General features: G+C 39.4%; 1 protein-coding gene across 10 annotated transcripts in view; it reads left to right on the top strand.

The window, feature by feature from the left end:
* The window catches only part of GREB1L (GREB1 like retinoic acid receptor coactivator), a 250871-nt gene that overhangs the window by 139290 nt on the left and 88530 nt on the right, over window positions 1-23051 (top strand). For all 10 annotated transcript variants that reach the window (XR_015153864.1, XM_086373003.1, XM_086373001.1 and 7 more), the window contains 5 exons: window positions 988-1147; window positions 1358-1555; window positions 13082-13258; window positions 20277-20453; window positions 22525-22647. Coding sequence is in view for 9 of the 10 variants with exons in the window: in XM_086373003.1 (XP_086229129.1) it covers window positions 991-1147; window positions 1358-1555; window positions 13082-13258; window positions 20277-20453; window positions 22525-22647 (832 nt within the window). In the remaining variant the exon portion in view is untranslated. The remainder of the gene's footprint in view (window positions 1-987; window positions 1148-1357; window positions 1556-13081; window positions 13259-20276; window positions 20454-22524; window positions 22648-23051) is intronic.

The following is a 23051-nucleotide window of genomic DNA, read 5'->3' as shown; positions in this document are numbered from 1 at the left end:
AAATGTATTTCCCCCCAAAAAAGTTAGTAGAAAGAGTAGTCTGTCAGCTTCTGCCTTCAATCTGTTGTGGTGTCACTCATGAAATAGCCTCTAGAAAGTTCCACTGTAAATGTTTGAGAGAATGAGAATGAAAAAGGCAAATAATATCCTAATAATGGTTTGAAAAGACTTTTGACCTCATGGAACCCAGAAAGGGTCTTGGGGTCCTTGAACAATCATTAGCATAGCTAATAATTAGCACCCAATAAATTAGTTATTATTAAGATATATGGAAATTTTTGTAACTATCAATGAGAACTAAAGGTGATTGCATCAAAACTTCTTATTCTGTGCTTTCCTGAGGTCCCAAATAAGACGGTGATTCAAACTAAGCAAAAGAAACAGCATTGCTTTTCAAATAAATACTAATAATACATGAATGAGTTCTTTGAATTTTAAGACTCAAATCTTGCTTTTAGGAATTCACCAATTAAATATATTATCACAAAGCTTTCATTTATTTATTTTTTTTCTTTTTCAGAGAAGAATCCTCCTAGGGTAATAAAATCTTAGTAGAGAGAGAAGTAATTTGATATTTCCTCTGAAACCACTGATAGTGTTCCTTGGGGTTATGGCAGCCCACCACTCACCAGTTTAAGAACAAGGTGTGGCCCCCTTGTCACCGTGCTGGGTTTCATGATTGACAGGTCAATCTTGATTTACTAGTTGGAGAAACTTCACTTAAAGCACTTATTGTGGTTTGATCCTTAGACACAAGATCCCTTAAAGGGACTTTTTGAAAGCCCCTTTGGACTCTGAAGACAAGAAGCAAAAGTGTAGAATAGATAAACTGATAAGTTATCTCAAGAAATGTATAGTTCATATAGTTTCTATTGTAAAGGATATGTGGGTATAGTTTATATCAGCTCTGTGTGTACTTTGCATACATATAACCCTCTACTAATGTCCACTTTCTCCTTTTTCTTTTCCTTTGTGGGGGTGGTATAGACCATGGGGAATTCATATGCTGGGCAACTGAAATCTGCTCGATTTGAAGAAGCTCTCCACAACTCCATTGAAGCCTCTCTGAGATGTAGTAATGTGGTACCACGACCAATTTTTTCCCAGCTGTACCTGGATCCTGACCAGCATCCTTTCTCCTCTGCAGGTAAGTTTCTCAATCCCACACATTTCTACATGCCTTTTAAAAGAAGTGGGAATTCTAGATCTGGGGATCTCTGAAATATGTGGGTTAAATGTTAGCCAATGCCTGTCTCCCTGTCCTCAGATATCTTTTCAGAACTATGGATTTTTCTTTTGGTTATCTCCCCATATGCATCTTTTTATTAAATTAGCTATGATTTATTTGCTTTCCCAGATGTAAAACCCAAGGTGGAGGATCTGGATAAAGACTTGGTACACCGATACACCCAAAATGGCAGCCTGGATTTTTCTAACAACCTCACAGTAAATGAAATGGAAGATGACGAAGATGATGAAGATATGTCAGATTCAAATAGCCCACCAATTCCTTATTCACAGAAACCTGCCCCTGAAGGCTCTTGCACTACAGACGGTGAGTTTCCTTTTTTATTTTTCAGTTCCTTTAATATTGTCTGGCTAGTTTCTAATAATTGATTGGGTGCTTAAGGCTGGAAACCACCGTAGAAAGGAATGAGGAGTAATCATGCTTTCACTCACATTATTGCCTGTGACTTCGTAGCACGTGTCTATTAAGAAAGCCAAGTATTATCACCCCATCTTATAGATCTAGAGATTGAGAGACACAGCCATTGAATGACTTCTCTGACATGGTGTGTGGCAAAGACAAGCCTAGGCCTAGCTCAGGACTTTTTCAATGCCTCACGAACTTCCTGCAAGAATGCTGCTCCAAAGTGATCTCTCTACTTCTTTCTGTTCCACTCTTAAAACAACAACAGAGGTATCATGTGTTTTAATATTTACCTTTTCCATGTATTTTGAACATTCATCCAGTATATTGTTATCAATAGAAGATTAAAATGAACATGTTTTTAATCATCCCATTTTACTTATCTTGTCAGCCTCCTCTTCTACAAAGGCTTTTAACCACACTTTTAAAAAAGAAAATCTTACTTAAACATTTTCAGTATTTCATGTTTTTGGTCACATAACAAATTATATTCTCTTCCCTCCATTAATGGTATATGGTCCTGCTTCCTGGCTATCCCAGTCTGATTTCTAATTAGTTCATAATCTGATCGTGGTAAAGAATCCACCTGCCAATGCAGGAGACGCAAGAGACGTGGGTTTGACCCCATGGGTGGGGAAGATACCCTGGAGAAGGAAATGGCAACTGACTCCAATATTCTTGACTGGAAAATTCCCTGGACAGAGCACCTGGTGGGCTACAGTCCATGGGGCTGTAGAGTTTGGACATGGCTGAGCACAAGCTCTTGATAGTTTATAGTTGGTCCACAGCTCTTTCAGTGTGGTTCATTTAAGGCAGTTCTAAGAGTCCTCTCACTCAAAGGCAGAACAGCCCTGACATTTTCCTAATGAAATTGACAGTGGAATAGGGCAATATAGTACCTGGGTTTGTGTCAGCAGACCAGCTTCCCTTCATGGGAAATCTTCTATTTACCTAAGACTCACAGGAAGGTAAAGCTATTTTTAGAGGCAATTTAGATAAGCAGATACTTAACACCTGATGGGCTTCTGGGGTTTGCCATTCAGATGTAAATTTTGGTTGCTAATTTCTTATGTAAATTATTGGTAGGTTTCTACCCCACTGGGAAGCAGTTGATTGTCTAAAGGGGTAAAGGGCCACCAAATTTTAAGCCTCCAAATAGGGCTTTGATTACTTGAGTTTGTGTTTACAGCTGTTTCAGTAAACTTTCCCCTCCCCCACTTAGATTACTCTGTAACCTTCAAGTTGGAGATAATTGGAGAATGCAAATCCTGGTTCTGTGAAGTGAAAACCTTGGCTGTTTTCTTAAGAAAAATGCAGATGAGGTTTACAAAGAAGTGCTCTGTACTAGGACTCCTTTAAAATTAAAATCATTTGCTGCAAGAGTCTTGGTTTTAAGGCAGCCTGTCAGTATTTCAGAAAATGAAACTGGGGGCAAGTGTGTCCAAGAAATTGTTATATTTGTGCCCCATTCCGTATCTTTCTTTCCTTGTGTACAGTAATCAGGCATACACCATCCTTAGGGTACTTTCCCCCAGATCATCTAGTGGCTTCTAAAAGAAAAATCCTATCTTTTTTTCAGGATTAGTCCAGATGAAATTTAAAATTACCCTAGAGGGGAGTATTAAGGTTTCTCCATTTTAATTGACATTTTAATTGAGATTATGGTTGGATGGCATCACTGACTCAATGGACATGAATTTGAGCAAACTCTGGGAGATGGCCAAGGACAGGGAAGCCTGGCATGCTGCAGTTCATGGGGTCACAAAGAGTTGAACACGACTGAGTGACTGAACAACAATATTTATTATATTAATATTCTGACATATTTCAAATAGTGAAGAAATAGAGCTATCTGCTATACCAGATATTTGGATCCTATAAGTCTTGAAATAGAATCACATTTCGTAGATTCTTTAGCTACTTCTTTACAGAGCTTATTTTCAATCTTTTTTTTTTAAAAAGCTATATTAAATATTGCTCTTTGCATAATATATATTTTTCTTAATTGGGGGTACCTGATGATATATTTTGTATATAATTAGCTGATCTGAGTCCCAAGAATGAAGATTTGTAGGAAACAGTCCAGACTCTTGTGAGCGTCTTCTCAAAATAACTATGAAGTAAACTCAGGAACTTTTCTTTGATTTTGCAACCTTTTCTGGCTTTGGATTGATTTCTTTCTTCCTGACTCTTTCCCTGGACTCACCCTTGCCTTCTTTTCCTCCCCTATTTCCTCTTAATTAAATTGCCTATGGTCTGTGTGGAGAAGGTGATGGCACCCCACTCCAGTACTCTTGCCTGGAAAATCCCATGGATGGAGGAGCCTGGTGGGCTGCAGTCCATGGGGTCCCTAGGAGTCAGACACGACTGAGCGACTTCACTTTCACTTTTCACTTTCATGCATTGGAGAAGGAAATGGCAACCCACTCCAGTATTCTTGCCTGGAGAATCCCAGGGACGGGGGAGCCTGGTGGGCTGCACAGAGTCGGACACGACTGAAGTGACTTAGCAGCATAGTCTTGTGTTGGTGATTAACTGAAAGGCAGAAAGACAAAGTAGGACATTTAAAAATTGAACTTAAAAAAAACTAAGTATAGTTCATTTACAATGTTGTGTTACTTTCTGCTGTACAGCAAAGTGATTCAGTTATACATATATACACATTCTTTTTTGTATTTTCCATTATGATGTATCACAGGATATTGAATATAGTTCCCTGTGCTCTACAGTAGGATGCTGTTTATCCATTCTCTACATGCTAGTTTGCACCTGCTAACCCCAACTCCCAATGTTACTCCTCCGCTCCTTGGCAACCACAGATCTGTTCCTTATTAGACTTTATTTTTTTTAAGGACAGCTTTAGATTTACAGAAAAATTGAGAAAACAGTACAGAGTTTCTGTATATCCCCACAGTTTGCCCTATTGTGAACATGTTACATTATTAGTAATTTTAGTGCTGACTAAAGTCCATAGTTTATTTGGGTTCTTTAGTTTCTACCTGATGTCCTCTTTCTGTTCCAGAACCCATCTGAAAGTGGTAGCTCAGTCATGTCTGACTCTTTGCAACCCCCTGGACCGTAGCCTGCAAGACTCCTCTGTCCATGGGATTCTCCAGACAAAAAGACTGGAGTGGGGAGCCATTTCTTTCTCCAGGGGATCTTCCCAACCCAAGGATCAAACCCTGGTCTCCTATATTACAAGCAGGCTCTTTACCATTTGAGCCGCCAGGGAATATCCAGAACTGGTCTTCAGTTCAATTTAGTTTAGTTGCTCAGTTGTGTCCCATTCTTTTTGACCCCATGGACTGCAGCATGCCAGGCCTCCCTGTCCATCACCAACTCCTGGAGTTTACTCACACTTATATCCATCGAGTCAGTGATGCCATCCAACCATCTCATCCTCTGTCATCCCCTTCTACTCCCTCCCGCCGTCAATCTTTCCCAGCATCAAAGTGAAGTTGCTCAGTCGTGTCCAACTCTTTGTGACCCCATGGACTGTAGCCTATCAGGCTCCTCTGTCCATGGGATTTTCCAGGCAAGAGTGCTGGAGTGGACTGCCATCTCCTTCTCCAGGGGATCTTCCTGACCCAGGAATCGAACCCAGGTCTCCCGCATTGCAGGCAGATGCTTTACCGTCTGAGCCACCGGGGAAGCCAGCATCAGGGTCTTTTCAAATAAGTCGGTTCTTCACATCAGGTGGCCAAAGTATTGGAGTTTCAGCTTCAGCATCAGTCCTTCCAATGAATATTCAGGACTGATTTCCTGTAGGATGGACTGGTTGGCTCTCCTTGCAGTCCACGGGACTCTCAAGAGTCTTCTCCAACACCACAGTTCAAAACCATCAATTCTTTAGTGCTCAGCTTTCTTTATGGTGAATTCTCACATCCATGGATGTGAGCTACTGGAAAAACCATAGCTTTGACTAGATGGACCTTTGTTGGCAAAGTAATGTCTCTGCTTTTTAGTATGCTGTCTAGGTTGATCAATAGAACCGGTCTGGGGTACTATTAATACATTAGATGTAGCTGTTGTGTCTCCTTAGGCTCCTCTTGGCTGTGACAGTTCCTCAGACTTCCTCTGTTTTTGATGATCCTGATAGTTTCAGAGATTATAGATCAGGTGTATTCTAGATCTTCTATTGGAATTTGATATTTTTCTCCTGATGAGACTGGGGTTATATATGGGTTTGGTGAAGAACGATCACAGAGATAAAGTGTCATTTTCATCTTACTGTATCAAGGACACATACTTTCAGATGATTTATGGGTGGTGATGTTGACCTCGATCACCTGGCTGAGATAGTGTTATCTCCATCCCCCATGAGTATCCCATCCCTGCTGCACCCACCCCCCTTACTGTCGAGGAAAGTTCCTACACTCAGCCTACACTTTTTAAGGAATGGCAAGTTACGCTCCACATCCTTAAGGGCAGAGTAACTACATAAATTATTTGGAATTCTACTGCATGGAGGTTTGTCTCTTTTCCCTCATTTATTAATTTACACAGTCATCTGTTTATATTCATTCATGAATATTTATTTTATTTGGGGGTTATAATCCAATACTATTTTATTTTCTTGTTTAGCTTTTTCCAGTTTTAGCCCTTGGTAGCAATTTCAGTTGGTTCTTGTGCCCCTTTTATAGGCTGCCATCATCATGAGTTTTTTTTTTTTTTTTTAACACAAAAGAGGGAATTTTCTCTTTTCACTGTAACAAGCAATTGTTTATTTTTAATTTTTACTCATTATTTTAAATTTTTGGCTGTGCTGAGTCCTTGTTGCTTCATGTGGACTTTATTGTGGTGAGCAGGGGCCACTCTCTCGTTGTGGTGTGTGGGCTTCTCATTGCTGTGACTTCTCTTGTGGATCACAGACTCTAGGGGGCGAGGGCTCAGCAGTTGTGGCTCACAGGCTTAGCTGCCCCTTGACATGTGGGATCTTCCCTGACCGGGGATTGAACTGGTATCCCCTGCAATGCAAAGTAGATTCTTAACCACTGGACCACCAAGGAAACCCACAGACACTTTTTGGAAAAAAAAAAAAATTTTAAAGGAAGAGGTTTGCTTCCTCCTATGAGAAAAATTTTTCTCCTAGAATCCAGTCATTGTTTAATAATTATAACTTTTCACCTCTAGGTGTCCTCATATCATAAATGGGAAAACCTTTATAGGCTAAAGTGCTGAAAGCTATTAGTGCTTCTTACTTTGAGTGGACTGTGTAGTTTTCCTTATACCACAGACATCACGTTGAAATCATCTTTCTTCCAGAGCAAATTCTGCTTTCTTCAGATATTTTTCACACGAACTGTGTCTTCTCTACTCTTCCTGTTTAGCCCCAAACTAAAATTGTACTTCTCCCCCTTAATCTCCCTTTGGCTTCAATATATTGCTTTGAGAAAGCTCATTAGAAAGGGACACCTATGTGACTTGCAAAACTGAATTTTGAGGATTCACCAAGGCTTCCCTGGTGGCTCAAACAGTAAAGAATTTGCCTGCAATGCGGGAGACCCCTGGATTGATCCCTGAGTGGGGAAGATTCCCTGGAAAGGGGAATGGCTACCCACTCCAGTATTCTTGCCTGGAGAATTCCCATGGACAGAAGAGGCTAGTGGGCTACAGGCCGTGGTGTCCCAGAGAATTGGGCACGACTGAGCTACACATTCACTTTCAGTAGGTGTGAGACAGGTGGATGCTGACAGAGCCCATGGCTGGCAGGGACTGCTCTGACAAGTGCCCCTAAGGATTCAGCCTAGAAAGCTAGGTGATGACTCAGCAAAGGTAGGCAATGGAGAAGCCATAGGAGAGTGTCCTACGTCAGACCGGGGAAGGTCTCGTGGTCAGAGTAACCTTTATTCTGTGGTCAGAGTGACGTTAACTCTTTAACCTGGAGTCAAGAGGCCTGGGTCCCAACTTCTTGGGTTGCTGGGAATTTGACTTTGGACTGTTTTCTTAACCTTTATGGGTCCCAGTTTCCTCATCTACAAACTAAAGAGATAGGGATAGATTAGTGTTTCCCAATCTTTGACTCACAAATCTCTCTTATAGTAGTATATAATTTTTGGACCCCTTAGGAATTTAAAAACTAATTCTGTCACTGTATAGCATGTGATAAAGAATCAATTTTAAGTAGAAAATACTTATTTTAGATCAATATACTAATCACTCTTTGATATTATTCATGCATGAGAAAAAACTGTCTACATTTTATCCTTTAGTTGCTGTTTAGGGCTTTCCTGAAGGCTCAGCAGGTAAAGAATCCGCCTGCAGTGCACAAGACACAGGAGATGTACATTTGATTCCTGGGTTGGAAAGATCCCTCTGGAAGAGGAAATGGCATTGTGCTCCAGTATCCTTGCCTGGAAAATTCTATGGACAGAGGAGCCTGGTGGGCTATAGTCCATGGGTTTATAAATAGTTGGATATGACTGAGCATGTAGCAATTACTGTTTAACTTACTTTAAACTGGTTGTGTAAGGAAAAGTATATTTTGTTGACAAATTCAAAAATAAAATGTTAAACCTTTTTCCGACAGGTAGGGGGAGTGGCAAAGGAGGGGAGCCAAGTGTATTTATATGTTTCCCAGCATCAAAAAAAGGCAAGATCCACTTTTATTACCCAAACTTTGGAATTTTTACATTTTAGGATTAAAAGTGAAATTTGCTCAGTCATGTCCAACTCTTTGGGACCCCATAGACTGTAGCCTGCCAGGCTTATCTGTCCATGGGATTCTCTAGGCTAGAATACTGGAGTGGGTAGCCATTCCCTTCTTCAGGGGATCTTCCCAACTCAGGGATTGAACCCAGGTCTCCCGCATTGTGGGCAGATTCTTTACCATCTGAGCCACCAGGGAAGCCCAAGAATACTGGAGTGGGCTGTCTATCCCTTCTCCAGCAGATCTTCCTGACCCAGGAATCAAACCAGGGTCTCCTGCATTGCAGGCGGATTCTTTACCAGTTAAGCTACCAGGATGTACTAATTTATTTTTATAATTTTTGCTCAATGTGAGGAAAGAGTTTCAGACTGCTCTTTGCAGAATTTGTCTGCAAATAATATGCTGCTGAAAGAAGTAGGCTTTTCTTTCTTACACAAAAAGCCAAATTGGATTGTTGTTGTTGTTTAGTTACCAAGTCTTGTCTGACTCTTTGCAACCCTAGGGACTGTAGCCTGCCGGGCTCCTCTGTCCCTGGGATTTCCCAGGCAAGAATACTGAAGTGGGTTGCCATTTCCTTCTCCAGGGGATCTTCTCGACCAAGGGGTTGAACCCTCATCTCCTGCATTAGTAGAGTGATTCTTTACCACTGAGCTACTGGGGAAGCCCCGAATTGGATTATAATCACTAAAATTTTACCTTAACACTGCCTTTTTTTTTTTTTTTGGTGCCCTAGGAGCATATCGGTGCATTTTATATAATTTGATAAGTGAGGATGAGGTTGACTCTAACTTTCATATCTAGCAAAGAGTACCTTAGGCACATTTGTAAAATGACTGTGTCCATCAAACACAATCTATGTTCCCTAAAGCTTCCCATTATTAACCACTAGCCTATTATGGGTATGTATTAAGCAACATATCAATACATGTGACTGATAATAAAAATCAATCTTAAACTGTGTGATAATCAAAACCACACATTGATATGGGCTTCAATCAAGTGAGTGCTGAGTTCGCTCATCTGATTTCCACTATCCCTACATGTATAACATAGAATGTCCTTAGAACATTTTGCTTTAAAGGTAGAATATTAGAATAATTATTAGGTTTTAGAAATTGGTAATGTTATATATTTTAGTTTCATGTATAGTTCTCCAGTATCATGGAGAACCTTTATGAATCCCCAGGACTTTTATAACTCCCCTTTGGAAAATCCTGTATCAGATGACCTTGAGAGTCCAGATAGCTCTGATGTTCTAAAAGTCTTGTTGTTCAGTCACTAAGTCATGTCCGACTCTGACTGCAGCACTCTAGGCTTCCCTGTCCTCCACTATCTCCTGGAATTTGCTCAAATTCATGTTCATTGAGTTGGTGATACTATCTAATCATCTCATCCTCTGACACCACCTTCTCCTTTTGCCTTCAATCTTTTCCAGCATCAGGGTCTTTTCCAATGAGTTGGCTCTTTGCATCAGGTGGACAAAGTATTGGAGCTTTAGCTTCAGCATCAGTTTTTCCAATGAATATTCAGGATTGATTTCCTTTAGGATTGACTGGTTTGATCTCCTTGCTATCCAAGTGACTCTCAGAAGTCTTCTCCAGCACCACAATTTGAAAGTATCGATTCTTTGGTACTCAGCCTTCTTTATAGTCCAATTCTCACATCCGTATGTGACTATTGGAAAACCATAGCTTTGAGTATATGGACCTTTGTCAGCAAAGTGATGTCCTTGCTTTTTAATAATTTGCAAATTGGTACAGATTGGTACTGACTTGTGTATTTTTTCTAATACGGAGTGACTGTAAGTTCATAAAGTTTGTAGTACTACTTCTTAGTGACAGAGAAATCTCCTCAAGCAATCTGTTTCCATCAATCAGTAATCGTAAACCTCTCATCACTGAATTATCTACATCCTTTGGGAAGGTGTTTATGTTTTGCCCTTTGGAGAAAGTTGTAATAATGGTGCTATCTACTAGGGATAGATTTGCTGTCTATACATTAATGAATAATTCCTTTGATTAAGAAATTTACTGCTCCTTTTAGGAGTTTTTTTTGGCTGCACAGCATGTGGGATCCTAGTTCCCCCACCAGGGACTGAACCAGTGCCTTAGCAACAGAAGCGCAGTGTTCTAATTTAACCTGACCTCCAGGAAGTCTCTATTTTTAGCCTTCTTGGGTTAGGATTTTAGAATTTGGTAGAGACATTTGTGTTAACCCCTCATGGTTTTGGCTCTGGAGTATAACTATTCTTAGTGCTTTTTTTTTTTCCCCCAAGTTGACTAATACATTTTATGCCTGTTTTTATATAGCAAACTTTCCATGTCTTACATCACTGGACATTATGGGACTCATTATGTAAGCTTGGACAAACACTCTCACCTCTCTGAGCCTCAATTTCTCCATGTATGAAAGGGATATAGTCATACCTAGCTAGAATTGTTGAGAGGATTAAATAAGAAAGTCTCTGAAGTGCTTAACACTCCACCTGGCTTATGTTAAGTGCTCCATAAATTGTAACTGCCTTTCATATCATATCATCAACTCCCAACTTTCAAACCTGAGAGTTTTGTCCCTTAATGGAGGTGGAGACAGCAGATTCTTTAAAGGGCTCTATGCATCTATAGGAAAAAAAAAAAAAGTTTGTAAACTGAATAAATAATATGACCCCATATATAGAAGATTATTCAAATAAATACAAATGATATTGTGAATAATAAAATACAAATTCATTCAAATTGTTAAAGAAGTCACAATAACATTAGATATTATTTTTCTCAAACTGTGAACACTGGAAGTTACCTTTGAGTTTTTAGTTTTAAAAGAGAATCTACAAGCTTGAAATAGTTGAAGCCCATTGTCTTTATCATTCTAGCCTCTGGTTTCCTGGCTTTTTTCTAATTTTATCATGTCTGCTTTTGAGGTTTAATGATCCAAACCATATAGTAGATTCCTATGCACCATAGCTTCATACCATATTTGGTTGTTGTTTTCATTTATTTCTCATATACTCACTGATGGCATTCAGTTTTTGTTGGCATTTGGCTAGCATCATAATATAATATACGTTGATTCTGGGAGAGCCTGCATGGTTCTGTGTTTTGGGCGATGATGGCGCTCTCCCCAGGGTTGTGTGTGGGAATTAGCCATCCATCCTCCATTGTCCAGTTTTCTGTCAGGTGCCCAGCTATGGCCAGAAAGGTGGGATGTCCCAGTGGCCCAGCTTGGACCAGGCGCCAGCTCCAGCTCAGTCTGGAATATCACAGCTGTCCAGGGGAATCCCATAACTAGAGCGTTGGGAGATCATTTCCCAGAAGACGTGGAGATTGGTGCTTTGTAGCAGAGCATAGCTGTCCTCTGTTATATTGTTTTGTAATTGCCAGTTCCTTATACATCCTTGCAGTTGACTACAAGTGAGTTCTTAGAGGATGACACATTCTGTTCAGCTCTATCCCCAAGCCCAAGACAGCACTTGTTGAAAATCCTTTTATTTTAACTGTATTTCTTTATTTTTGTCTGTGCTGGGTCTTTGTTGCTGTGTGCAGGCTTTCTCTAGGTGCAGCAAGAGAGGGCTGCTCTTCCTTATATTGGGCAGGCTTCTTATTGCAATGGTGTCTCTTGTTGTGGAGAGCAGACTCTAGATGCGTGGGCTTCAGTACTTGTAGCACATGGGCTCAGTAGTTGTGGTGCGTGGGCTTAGTTGTTCTGTGGCATGTGGACTCTTGCCAGACCAGGGATTGAAACCACATCCCCTGCATTGGCAGGCAGATTCCTAACCGCTGGACCACCAGGGAAATCCGCAAATCATTTTTAGTAAATGATGAACTAATGAATTAAGGTAATAATTTATGGTTACAAAGCAGTTATGTAAGGTTTTTTCGTTTCTTATGATGTCTCATCTAGTGAAAATAACCTAAACAGTTCTGAGTTCTGGTTCTGATCCATTCATTTATGATTCACTAAACTCTGAGCTTCAGTCTCTTCCTCTGTGAAATAGAAGACATTTGTTCTGTGATCAATTCTGACTTAGAGAAGTGAATTTGCATTGAAACTAAGAATACTGTATTATGTGCACATAAAATTACATGTTTGTCAGTTTCCTGTATATTTATCATTTCCTTATTTGTGGATCAGAAAATATAAAGTCATCAGTGTTGGCTAAAACAGTTGGAAATATCTCATTTTAGTAAGTTTTTGGGCTTCCCTGGTGGCTCAGTGGATAAAGAATCTGCCTGCAATGCAGGAGACACGGGTTCGATCCCTGGATCGGAAAGATCCCCTGGAGGAGGGAATGGCAACCCACTCCAGTAATCTTTCCTGGGAAATCCCATGAACGGAGGAACCTGGCGGGCTACAGACCATGGGGTTGAAAAGATTTGGACACTGAAGCAACTGAGCATGAGCATCTTTTTATCTCTGCTCAGAAGAACACATGTGGTAGATGTGTGTTTGAGACTTCCCTGGTGGCTCAGACGGTAAAGCGTCTTCCTACAATGTGGGAGACTGGGGTTCAATCCTGGAGAAGGAAATGGCAACCCACTCCAGTATCCTTGCCTGGAAAATTCCATGGATGGAGGAGCCTGGTAGGCTAGTCCATAGGGTCGCAAAGGGTCGGACATGACTGAGTGACTTCATTTTCTTTCACTTTGCATATGAACTTTAAATTTAGTCCTTCATAGTGATTCTGACAGGCAAGTCTACTCTCTAGATGGGTGTTGTGGAGTTATAACCTCTCTAAACATTCCACTGTGTCCTTTTTTCTTTTTTTTTTTATTGGTTTCTAGGTTTTTGTCAAGCAGGAAAAGATTTGCGTTTGGTATCTCTGTGTATGGAACAGATTGACATCCCAGCAGGATTTCTCCTGGTGGGGGCCAAGTCTCCCAACCTTCCTGAACACATCCTAGTGTGTGCTGTAGACAAGCGATTCCTACCAGATGATCATGGGAAAAATGCACTTTTAGGTGAGTACTTCATACCTGCACAGTTCCTTCTGAGATAAAGGAATTAAAATAAGAGTTTATTTTAAATTATCACAGAATTTTTAAAAATCACAGAATTAGCTGCGGATTATATAGTTTAGTTTAAGTAAGAAACATTTTTTCATTTAGTTGTTGTTGAGTCGCTCAGTCATGTCCAACTCTTTGCAACCTCATGGACTACGGTGTGCCAACCTTCCCTGTCCTTGACCATCTCCTGGAGTTGGCTTAAACTCATGTCCATTAAATCAGTGATGCCATCCAACCATCTCATCCTCTTCTCCTCCTACCTTCAATCTTTCCCAGCATCAGGGTCTTTTCTAATGAGTTGGCTCTTCGCATCAGATGGCCAAAGTATTGGAGCTTCAGCTTGAGCATCAGTCCTTCCAGTGAATATTCAGGGTAGATTTCCATTCGGATCGACTGGTTTGATCTCCTTGCAGTCCAAGGGACTCTCAAGAGTGTCTTCCAGCACCACAGTTCAAAAGCATCAATTCTTCAGCGATCAGCCTTCTTTATGGTCCAAATTTCACATCTGTACATGACTACTGGAAAAACCACAGCTTTGACTGTATGGACCTTTGTTGGCAAAGTAATGTCTCTACTTTTTAATATGCTGTCATTTAGTAACTTCTCACAAGTTAACTTTCACTTTTTTATTAACTCTCAAAATATTCATCTTAACGAAGAGATTTTAAAAACCAGGCATTAAAGAATGCCATGCAATTTATCAAAAATAATTATTTTGTGAAATAAAATAGGATTCACTCTCTATAGAGTCATTGATCTGGACCTGATATAAAATCAACTCTCAATTATTCAACTGTGGATTATCTACTTTGTAAGTTATTGATACCTATTCTGTACCATCCATTATTTCTAATTATACTTTATTGATGTGGTTCTCATTTTATATTTAGCATTAGTTCAACCAAGATATATAGGAATATATCTATGATGTAAGATGTGTAACTTTTATCTCAGAATTTTTTTACTTTCTAGTGTTACTTTAAATCTGGTCCTTTTTTCACAACATAGCTTCTCTACATCATGGAAAATAACAAAAGTGGATTTACTTTTTAATTGTTATTTTTAAAGTTGAAGTATAGTTCATTTTCAATATTATATTAGTTTCAAATGAACGGCATGAAGTATCACTGATTCAAGTGATTCAGTATTTTTACAGATTGTACTCCATTAAAAATTATTACAGGATAATGGGTATAATTCCCTGTGCTGAAATATATATCCGTGTTGCTTACCTATTTTATATTAGCAGTTTGAGTCTGTTAATCCCTTACACCTATCGTGCCCCTCCTTCCCTTTATCCACGGATAAGCGCTAGTTTTCTGTACCTGTGAGTCTTTTTGTTTTGCTGTATCATTCATTTGTATTATTTTTGGATTCACGGATAAGTGACATCATACAGTTTTTTTTTTCTTTCTATCTGTCCTATTTCACTAAGCATAATACCCTCTAAGGTCATCGATGTTGTTATAGATGGCAGAATTTCATTCTTTTTTATGACCGAGTAATATTCGATTGTGTGTGCATGTGTCTGTGTGTATACATGTGTGAATGTATACATATGTATTAAGGCCACTACATACAAACCTTCAAGTTTCAGGCTTTCAAAGATGTGAATGTATATTTGCATGTACAGTCATGTAAGGTATGAGTGAAATTGCAGCTCGCCCTCCGTCTCCTATTGCTGACAGTCCTTCAGCTCTACCATCTCCCACATCTTCTCCCTCCTCTAGTCAGTAACTCTTCTTGCCTATTCACTGGATGCCAGCCCCTGGATGCCAGCAATACATACAATATTTTATATAATACAGTGCAATAGTACAGTATCAGTACAGTACTATTGCACTTTTTCAAGATGCTGTACTGTAGGATTAAAAATGTTTTACTTATTTTTTGTGTTTGTCTTTCATGTATTATTTGTGTGAAAAGTATTATAAACCTATTACAGTATAGTACCATATAGCCAACTGTGTTAGTTGGGTACCTAGGCTAACTGTTGGGCTTTTGAATAAGTTGGACTTATGAATACACTCTTGGAATGGAACTCGTTTGTATGTTATATATATATCATATATATATATAGCCACAGGATATATATATGATGTATTATATATACATATATATATATATATACATACCACATATTCTTTATCCATCTGTCTGTTGATGGATACTTACGTTGCTTCCATATCTCGGCTATTGTAAACAACGTTGCTATGAACTTCGAGGTGTGTGTATCTTTCAATTTAGTGTTTTCATTCTGTGCTTTATACCCAGCACTGAAGTTACTGGATTATATAGCAGTTCTAGTTTAAGTTTTTTAAGGAACCTCTATTACTCTTTTCCATAATGACTGCTCCAGTTTACTTTTCCACCAAAAGGGTACAAGGGTTTCCTTCTCTTCACATGCTTTCCAGCATTTGTTATTTGTAGACTTTCTGATGATAGCCATTCTAACAGGTTTGAAATGATATCATTGTTGTCTTGATTTGCATTTCTCCAATAACCATCAGTGTTGAGCATCTCTTCATGTGCCTGTTAGCCATCTGTATGTGTTCTTTGCAAAAACGTTTATTCATGTTTTCTGCCCACTGTTTGATTGAGTGGTTTGTTTTTCGATACTGAGTTGTATGAGCTGTTTGTGTATTTTGGATACTAACCCATTTGTGGTGATATCATTTGCAAATATTTTCTCCCATTCCATAGGTTGTCTTTTCATTTTGTGTATGGTTTCCTTTGCTGTGCGAAGTCTAGGAGTACATAGATCAATATCTTGAGTCAGAAAGTGATCCTTCACATACTTTGTAAAGTTTCCTTAAACTACAGTTCAAATCCTACTCTTGATTCATAGAAAAAGAAGTGATAATTTTCATTTTCATGGGCTTTAATTTTTTTTAATATCCATTTTTTTATTTTAGTGAAATTGAGCAGATGGTTTAATATAGACACCTAATGGTAAAGTTGTTCAGTTCAGTCGCTCAGTCATGTCCGACTCTTTTCGACCCCATGAACCGCAGCACGCCAGGCCTCCCTGCCATCACCAACTCCTGGAGTTCACCCAAACTCATGTCCATTGTGTGGGTGATGCCATCCAACCATCTCATCCTCTGTCGTCCCCTTCTCCTCCTGCCCTCAATCCCTCCCAGCATCAGGGTCTCTTCAAATGAGTCAGCTCTTCGCATCAGGTGGCCAAAGTATTGGAGTTTCAGCTTCAACATCAGTCCTTCCAATGAACACCCAGGACTGATCTTTAGGATGGACTGGTTGGATCTCCTGTAAAGTTTGTACATTGGACTAAATTAGCAAAGAAGATCCAAGTACTCTTTTGTTCATTTATTCATTCAACAGTGTTTTTTCCAAAAAATCACATTAGGCTGTGATATGTGAGCACAAGAATGACAATACATGGTCTTTTCCATCACAGAGCTAAGAACCTAGTTGGTTCTGGAAGAACAACTTTTTGTTGTTGGAAACCTTTTGAGCACTTTAAATGCATCAAAGTTTTATCAAACGGGACAGTGCATATGTGGTTCTGATTACAAGTGTAGAAAAATATCTTATAATGCCTTTTTGTTCAATGCCTTTTCTTCATGACTAGAGGGATTCTTTCAGAATGTCATGGAAAGGACACAGAAAAGACCATCAGAATAATAGATTTTATAATCCTTTATAATCAGGAATATGAAACCAAAGGCTTTGGAATTAGAACTGGGTTTAAATCCCAGATTTGCTACTTAGCACTTTAAAAACTTGAGCAAGCTACTTATTTTCTTGAAGTCTCAGATTCCCCATTTATTGATATATAAAGAAACCAATAATGCCTACCCTGCAGGGTTATAATGATCAAAGGGGTGATGTTTATAAGGTACCCAATAGCACAGTGCCTGGCACATACTTGCTCTTTAAATGGTAATTATTCTGCCATTCTATCATATTTGTTAAATACCCTTATAGACATGCTACTTTGCTTAATAATTTTTTATTAACCACTACTCCAGTGAAAGTATAGTGCCACAAATGGTAAAAGTTTTCTCTTAAACGGGCACAATGAGATTTTTATATGTTCATTATTCTATTGTGGAAAAGTTAATATTCATCTAACACTTCTTACTTAAGATGAATGATTTTAGTATGCATTACAATATAGTGGGGGGAATTCCCTGGAAGTCCAGTGGTTAGGTCTCTACACACTCAATGCCGAGGGCCCACGTTCAATCCCTGATCAGGGAATTAGTACCCACAAGCCATGTGGCACAGCAAAAAAAAAAAAAATTATAAAAATAAATAAAATTTTTAAAAGATTTAGTGGGAAATTTTTTAAAAACTTAAACTATTCTAGAATCCTTGTGGACTCCAATATCAATTTGTCTAAATTTTTATATAGATTATGCAGATTCCAAAGACTATGGGGAAATTGATTTTAAAATAAATTGATCCACTTGGCGGTGCATATGCCCCACATCTGCCATGGAATTGAAAGATCTGATTGCTAGGAAAACTAGAAAGGTAATTTGGCTGTAAGAGACATTATTTTTTTGTGATAGTGACAGCATGAACTTTGAACAGATAAAATCTGTCTTGAATCAAAGTTAATACAGAAACCATACAGAGTTTTAAAAATGGACTATAGCATTCTTACTCTTTTACATTGCCAATTCTCATCATTAGTAGGAAGTTTCTCTTCTTTGAAGATTATCCAGATCCATTGCTTTCTTCCTCCTTACCCTCTTTTGCTTTTCACCTCAGGAAACAGGTAGAGGAAAAGAGGTAAACTCTAACCCCAATAATTTTTTAATTCTAATTCTCGCATTAATCTTTTATGAACTGCTTGGCTTGGACCTTTGAGATAAGCCTATTTTTGACACTGTTTTTATTTCAGCTGAAGATTCTTTTATTTATTGTGTTTTGAGTGTGTTGCATCTGCCTCATACGTCAGCCAATTTTCCATCAAGGCATAATGATCACATCAGAGAGTAAGGTCCACGGAGGCCGTGGTTTTGTTTTCCTTGTTCAGTGCTAAAACCTGGTACCCAAAATAGTGCCAGCACATAGCAGAGCACAGATATTTGTTGGATGGATGCATGGACAGATAGATAAATGCATGGATTAGTGGATGGATACATGGATACATGGATGGGTGAATGGTTAGATGGATGGTTGACTTTAGGAATTTGGTGAATAAGGCAACCATTGACATCTTTATTCTTTTGGCCTACAACTGCAAAGTATTAGACAAATAGCTAAATGCTCTTGAATGCAATCCATCTCTGAATAAGTTTTACATAATTTATGAAATTATGTTAATATTTATATCTCTATAAGTGATGGTAATAAACTAATTATGTAGAATTACTAATATTATGTAACTGATGGGAGGTTGTGACTATCTTTCATTCACCACTGGTTTTCCAGTGTTTAGCACAATGCCTGGCATACAGGTAGGTGCTCAAATAATCATTGAATAAATAATAATAAGTTGGACTGCCCATTTCTAAGTGTTCTGAATTGATTGTCAGCATTCTGAGATTGGGGCATTATAAGATAGTCTGTCTTGAATCCCGTGGTCCTTCTCTTCTCTTCTTGTATCAGTCAGTTAAGTCGATCGGTCATGTCTGACTCTTTGTGACCCCATGGATTGCAGCACGTCACGCCTCCTTGTCCATCACCAACTCCCGGAGTTTACTCAAACTTCTGTCCATTAAGTCAGTGATGCCATCCAACTATCTCATCCTCTGTCATCCCCTTTCCCACCTTCAACCTTTTCCAGCATCAGGGTCTTTTCAAATGACTCAGTTCTTCACATCATGTGGCCAAAGTATTGGAGTTTCAGCTTCAACATCAGTTCCTTCCAATGAACACCCAGGATTGATCTCCTTTAGGATGGACTGGTTGGATCTCCTTGAACAGAGAGGAAATAGGAATCTCAGGAAACTTGTGCCAAAAAGTACAACTGGATCTCATAGAAACTGGGACGTGAACAATGCCCTGAGTTTATACATCTCTGTTCGTATTCTTCTATCTGGAGACCAGCTCCTCTTCACGATTCCAGTTGGCTGTCTCCCACACCCTAGCTGGCATAGCCCTGACTTGGGTTCAAATTTTACAAAACTTACCATATCCAGGGTCTCGTATCATCTGATTGATTCTCTTTGTATTTATTTCAAAATTCCAGTAGAGAGACTGACTGTCCAAGATGGTGTAAGATAATGGTCCACAGTCTAATCAGCTGTGGCCATGGAGTCAAATCCACATGGTGGGTAGGATGGAGAACCAGGGCCAGAAGATTAAGAAGGAAATATGGGGCTTCCCTGGCGCCTCAGTGGTAAAGAATCCACCTGCTAGTGCAGGAAACACGGGTTCCATCCCTGAGCCGGGAAGATCCCACGTGCTTTGGAGCGACTAAGCCTGTGTGCTACCCTATTGAGCCTGTGCTGTAGAGCCCAGGAGCCGTGACTACTGAAGCCTGTGCGCCCAGAGCCCACAGGCTCCACGTGTGTGCTCCACGACACGTGTGTGCTCCACGATAAGAGAAACCACTGCAATGAGGAGCCTGCGCACCACAACTAGAGCACAGTCCCTGCTTGCCGCAACTGGAGAAAAGCCTGTGCAGCAACGAAGACCCAGCGCAGCCAAAACAAATAAAATTTTTAAAAAAGAAGGGAATTTGTAAGGAGGAAATAATAGGTATCTCTAGGTCCAATATTCTTCATATTTTTGTGTTACCTATATAAATTCTATCATATGATATTATCCATTCTATTTCCTTAATCATTATCCCTTGAGAGCATTTTAAAATTATTTCATCTTTCACTGTTATAATTGCTAAATTTTTTGCACCTATTTTTTTCCTTTGAATTATTTCCTTGAAATTAGGAAGTTAACAGGCCAAAGAGTGAGTATTTCTATCCTTTTTGTGTATAAAATTTAAGTATTATAACAACATGTAAGGCCACCAGTAACTTTGTCTTCATTTCAGGGTTTTCTGGAAACTGTATCGGCTGTGGAGAAAGAGGATTTCGGTATTTCACGGAATTTTCCAACCACATAAACTTGAAGCTCACCACCCAGCCAAAGAAGCAGAAGCACTTAAAGTACTACCTAGTCAGAAGCTCCCAGGGTGTACTGTCGAAGGGACCTCTTATCTGCTGGAAAGGTAGCGTCAGCTTCCGGGGGTGGGAAGGGAATGTGAGTGTTAGGATATTGACAAGTGACCTGTGACCCATACAGGGTTCAGAATCCAGGTGTGGAATAGATAAATACCCCAAGTTCAGAAGACTATGCCAGAATGTAAAGCCCCTGGCAGGTTATTGGACTTGCTTCGTTGTTGTTGTTTGTTTTTTTTTTTTTTTTTTGGCCACTTCATGTAGCCTATGGGATCTTAGTTCCCTAATCAGGGAAGGAACCCACTCTCTCTGGAGTGGAGGCAGATCTTTAACCACTGAACAGCCAGGGAAGTACCTTGACTTGCTGCTTTTCATTTTTAATAGAAACTATTTAAATTTCTCATTGTATTTCTTAGGGGTGTGGAATACATCTCTGGGGGGAGAGGGGAGAATGGACTCTTCCTAGCTCTTCTGGCATTTAGCATGCATGCCTGCTCAGTCGCTCCAGTTGTATCCGACTCTGCAACCCCATAGACTGCAGCACAGCAGGCTTTCCTTTCCTCCACTATCTCCCAGAATTTGCTCAAATTCATGTCTGTTGAGTCAGTAATGCTATCTAACCATCTCATCTTCTGGCACCCCCTTTTCCTTTTGCCTTCAATCTTTTCCAGCTTCAGGGTCTTTTCCAGTGAGTCAGCTCTTTGCATCTTGTGGCCAAAGTATTGGAGCTTCAGCTTCAGCATCAGTCCTTGCAGTGAATATTCAGGACTGATTTCTTTTAGAATCGATGGGCTTGATCTCCTTACTGTCCAAGGGACTCTCAAGAGTCTTCTCCAACACCACTGTTTAACAGCTTCAGTTCTTTGGCGCTCAGCTTTCTTTATAGTCCAACTCTCACATCCATACATGACTACTGGAAAAACCATAACTTTGACTATACGGACCTTTGTCAGCAAAGTGACAACACTTTGTGTTGGTACAGAGTGATGACTATTTTATGGTTGCATAAAGTATCTTTAAGTTCTTATTTAGTGCTCAGTGACAATTCATCTTTCTGGTAAAGAATTACCTTTTTGAAATAGTTTGTGACACAATGATCCTGGGTGACTTCTGGAACCTCACACTTATAGCCATTGCTGTTTTGGAACTGTATTTATGTAAATAATGTCAAATACATATTTGCATACAATATACCTAACATGAAGATATCCTTTTTGGCCAAAATATAGTAGCTCTTCAAGGAAGGTCATAGCATAGAAGATTGCAGAAAACTTCATCTACCTTTTGCATGTCTCCAATAAACTTGGAAGCTCTCTAAAGGATCCACTATAATTAACTTTGTCATTTACAACTATTTATATTTCTTTTTCACCTGCTACCTTTAAATACTAATACGGTACCACATATAGTATAAATTGGTTGGAAGTTACAGCCACACAGGTTGTCACAATATTTGCTATCTACCTGAATCAATGCAAAGTATTATTAAAATACTACACCAAAGCCCAATTAATATTGGCTCATTTAAAATGAAGCTTAGTTGCACAATCAGTAATACTTTGAATAATATCTGTCAATTTCTTTTAATAAGAACTGAGAATAGTAAGAATTTGAGAATTTCTAATTTTTCTCTTCTGCTGATAAATTTTTCTTTGCTTCTGTTTCTGAACATCAATTAAGGTTGAAGGGAGCCTAAGAGGCTCCAAATCTAGGTTACTATTCTGCACTGAAATCAGTCCTAGACAGGAGATTAACTAGTGCTTGAAAGCTTACTGAGTTTTTATAAATTATAGACAATTTAACCTCAGTCTTACCCGTAAAACTAGCATGACTATATTGGTTATGAGTAATTTTTCTCCTGGGAACTAGTCTGTGCATAACAAAAGTCAAACTGTTCTAAGGAACAAAATCATCTCTTTGTTTTCCAAATATGGCCCTAGGAAGACAAATTATGTTCACCAGCTTGGACATTCTGTTGGAGTCAGGACTGGGGAAGGGGGATCTCTTAAAGAAAGTGGCTGCTCCTTGAGGAGTAGGGGTTTATTTTAGAGATTTTTTGGATTGTGGCTCCGTCACTTGTTTTAACAGAATATTGTTCTCTATGATTCTAATCCTTCCTAGAATGTAGAAGCCGACAATCCTCTACCACTTGCCACTCCATTAAACCAAACTCTTCAGTGTCATCAACTGTGACCCCAGAAAACGGCACAACAAATGGATACAAATCAGGATTCATTCAGACAGGTACAGGTTATTTTCTTTTGCAATTTCAAGCAGCAGATGTATATTTATCGAGGTATTTTAAACTTACCATTGGCTGATTTGAACAGAGGTTTTTTTTTGTTTTTTTTTTAATAGAGGTATTACTTGAGTTACTATTCAAATTAGAACTCAGCATTGAGATGGGTCAGTCCGTGGGTGACCAGGACCCCAAATCCCAAACAGCACTGCCAATGCCAGGCAAAGCAAGGAGACAGGAACTGACAGTTGGTAGAGAATTTAGCTCAAGCTTAGGACCTGTGTCTAGAGGAGTTTGACAGGAGGTAGTGAGTAGAAATGGCAACCCACTCCAGTGTTCTTGGCTGGAGAATCCCAGGGACGGGGGAGCCTGGTGGGCTGCTGTCACACAGAGTCGGATACGACTGAAG

The sequence above is a fragment of the Bos grunniens genome, chromosome 24, assembly GCF_055505025.1.
Source record: "Bos grunniens cultivar Pamir isolate PY7600 chromosome 24, Bosgru_T2T1.0, whole genome shotgun sequence".
In the NCBI taxonomy this organism is placed as follows: Eukaryota; Metazoa; Chordata; class Mammalia; order Artiodactyla; family Bovidae; genus Bos; species Bos grunniens.
Note: the sequence above shows the minus strand (reverse complement) of the source record. Positions and strands in the feature narration are given on the sequence as shown.